The 314-nt window shown below is 60.2% G+C and overlaps 1 protein-coding gene across 1 annotated transcript in view; it reads left to right on the top strand.

Moving 5' to 3' along the window:
* Positions 1-298, top strand: part of LOC104276117 (probable ATP-dependent RNA helicase DHX58) — a gene marked incomplete at its 5' end in the record, with an annotated part of 2,436 nt that extends 2,138 nt beyond the window's left edge. Inside the window, one exon of the mRNA XM_009872296.1 lies at positions 119-298. Coding sequence (XP_009870598.1) covers positions 119-298 — 180 coding nt within the window. The remainder of the gene's footprint in view (positions 1-118) is intronic.
* Positions 299-314: the final 16 nt, after the last annotated feature.

Here is a 314-nt window from a genome sequence, read left to right on the forward strand (position 1 = left end):
GCCTCCAAAGGGGGGACTTACCCCAGGAGTGAGGAGCTGCCTCCACCCCCTGCATGCGTGGTCCTGCTGCCCGGGGCTGCTGCTCCCTTGTGTGATTGTCCCTTCCCTGCACACACAGGAGTGGGGAATGGAGATGATCTACCGGCACGTGAAGCTGCCCATCCTCAGCATCAAAAACTTCGTGGTGGAAACGCCGGCTGAGAAGAGGACGTACAAGAAGTGGAGCGCCGTGACGTTCCCCATCAAGGAGTTTGACTACCTGGAGTACTGCTCCAGCACCCACGGCCAGTCCTTGTAGCGTGGGCTCTGCTCAG

Source organism: Apaloderma vittatum, unplaced genomic scaffold (assembly GCF_000703405.1).
Source record: "Apaloderma vittatum isolate BGI_N311 unplaced genomic scaffold, ASM70340v1 scaffold33316, whole genome shotgun sequence".
Classification (NCBI taxonomy): Eukaryota; Metazoa; Chordata; class Aves; order Trogoniformes; family Trogonidae; genus Apaloderma; species Apaloderma vittatum.